The sequence below is a fragment of the Camelina sativa genome, chromosome 14, assembly GCF_000633955.1.
Source record: "Camelina sativa cultivar DH55 chromosome 14, Cs, whole genome shotgun sequence".
Classification (NCBI taxonomy): domain Eukaryota; kingdom Viridiplantae; phylum Streptophyta; class Magnoliopsida; order Brassicales; family Brassicaceae; genus Camelina; species Camelina sativa.
Window position 1 is genome coordinate 20,701,505 of NC_025698.1, and position 1,974 is coordinate 20,703,478.

The window sequence follows — 1,974 nt, forward strand, 5'->3', positions numbered from 1 at the left end:
ATGGGTAACATCGGTAGGAGGAATGAAATGCCTCAACAGCCGATCTTAGAAGTTGAGGTTTTCTATGTTTGGGGAATAGATTACATGGGACCTTTCAACCCACCCTCGAATAGAAACATGTACATCCTGGTGGTCGTCGACTATGTCTCAAAATGGGTCGAAGCAATCGCCAGCCCGACAAATGATCACAAGGTCATAATGAAGATGTTTAAAAACATTATTTTCCCAAGATTTGGAATCCCAAGAGTAGTGATCAGTGATGGAGGAACCCACTTCATTAACAGAGTTTTCGATGGCTTGTTAGGGAAGCACGGAGTCAAGCATAAAGTCGCAACATCTTACCACCCACAAACCAGCGAACAAGTGGAGGTAAGTAATAAACAGATCAAGGAGTTATTGGACAGGATCGTGGGAATCACAAAAAAGGATTGGCCATTGAAGCTAGATGATGCGTTATGGGCCTACAGGACAGCTTACAAAACACTGATTGAGCGAACTCCTTTCCAGTTTCTTTATGGAAAAAACTGTCACCTACCAGTTGTGGTAGAATATAAAGTGATCTGGGCGACCAAACTCCTGAATTTGGACATAAAGACTGCTCAAGAAAGAAGAGTACTGGATCTCCACGAAATTGATGAAATACGTTTAGAGGCTTATGATAATTCGAAGATCTACAAGGAAAGAACCAAAGCCTTTCATGACAAAAAGATCCAACACAAGGATTTAAGAGCTGGAGACAAAGTCCTTCTATTCTACTCAAAGCTTCAGCTGTTCCCCGGGAAGCTCAAGTCGAGATGGTCATTACCCTTCGCATTTAAAGAAGCTATGCCCTATGGAGCAGTGACTTTACTCGGGAAGGATGGGACCGAGTTTACCGTTAATGGGCATAGAGTGAAGAAATACATGGCGAATGAGAGCACAGAGGCGGGGTCATCTCTGTCTCTTACCGATCCCGCACCAGTCTGATAAGAGTCAAAAGTCAAGCTTAGCATGAAAAATCTTTGTTTAAAATCTTGTGTCTTTTGAAAGCTTCCTCCACTTGTGTGAAACTTGCTTGAACATTGCATCATCTCTATATTATTGGACTTAACCTGAATTTAAATTATCTTGCTTATGGAATTTGAATACTTGCTTATGGTAACTCTAAACTCGGGTTAACATTCCATTTTTGCCAATCTTTTCGTTTTATCCGATTGTTTTTTCCCTACCCTTGAACCCAAGCCTTTCTTTTAAACCTTGTTGTGAATTGTTGAGTGAGACCTTTTCATTGTGCTATAGGTTGTGAAACCTTGAGAGTATTGAGAACGACAAAGAATTGGCTCTTGTTTTAGCTAAGTTTAGAATCATTTGGACTAGCTAATAGAATCGGTTTTGAAAGATAGGTGGTTAGCATGATTATTTGGGGTTGGATTGAGGAATAGAAAGGAAATTAAAGAAGATCTTGCTATAGTCTCCTAGAAAAAGAAAAAAAATACATATAGGAATTTATTAGGAGTTTAGCAAAGAAATAAAAAGAAAAAAAGAAGAACTAGATGTTTAAAGATTAGACCTTAGGGATTATAAAAAAAAAAAAAAGAGGTTAAAATCAAAGATGTGGGTAGTTCTATTCTAGGGGATTTGACAAGAAAAAAAAAAAAAGTGAATGAGAAAAGGGTAGATTATCAATAGTTAAGCTTTGTATGCCCTAATTGTTCTCAATCTTAGATAGTTTTTACAACTGTCTAGCATTCCATCTTTTGAGAGAAAACCACCCAAATATATTGTTTGAAACCACCCCACCAAAAAGCCTTACCCTTGAAACCGATTGAGCTTGATTCACTTTCCATTTGCAAGAATTTGCCAAACACTTTAATGAATGTGAAAGAGATGTTCTGTGGAATTGCAAGTCTTTACTAATAGTTGGAGGATGAACTAGATCAATGCATGGTAATAAGCATAGAAAAAAATTTGTAAGTATGATGATTGATCTTAGCA

The 1,974-nt window shown here is 37.8% G+C and overlaps 1 protein-coding gene across 1 annotated transcript; it reads left to right on the forward strand.

Annotated features, from left to right (window-relative positions):
- On the forward strand, positions 1–966 carry LOC109128713. Its single transcript, XM_019235561.1, has 2 exons — positions 1–206; positions 285–966. The coding sequence occupies exons 1-2, from the start codon at positions 1–3 to the stop codon at positions 964–966; spliced, it is 888 nt and encodes a 295-aa protein (XP_019091106.1).

What these genes read in the sequence shown, in the direction of transcription:
- LOC109128713 (XM_019235561.1), top strand. Translation starts at nt 1, where the DNA reads ATGGGTAACATCGGTAGGAGGAATGAAATGCCTCAACAGCCGATCTTA. An exon ending in CACAAGGTCATAATGAAGAT is followed by an intron (nt 207 to 284) that starts GTTTAAAAACAT and finishes CTTCATTAACAG; the next exon opens with AGTTTTCGATGGCTTGTTAG.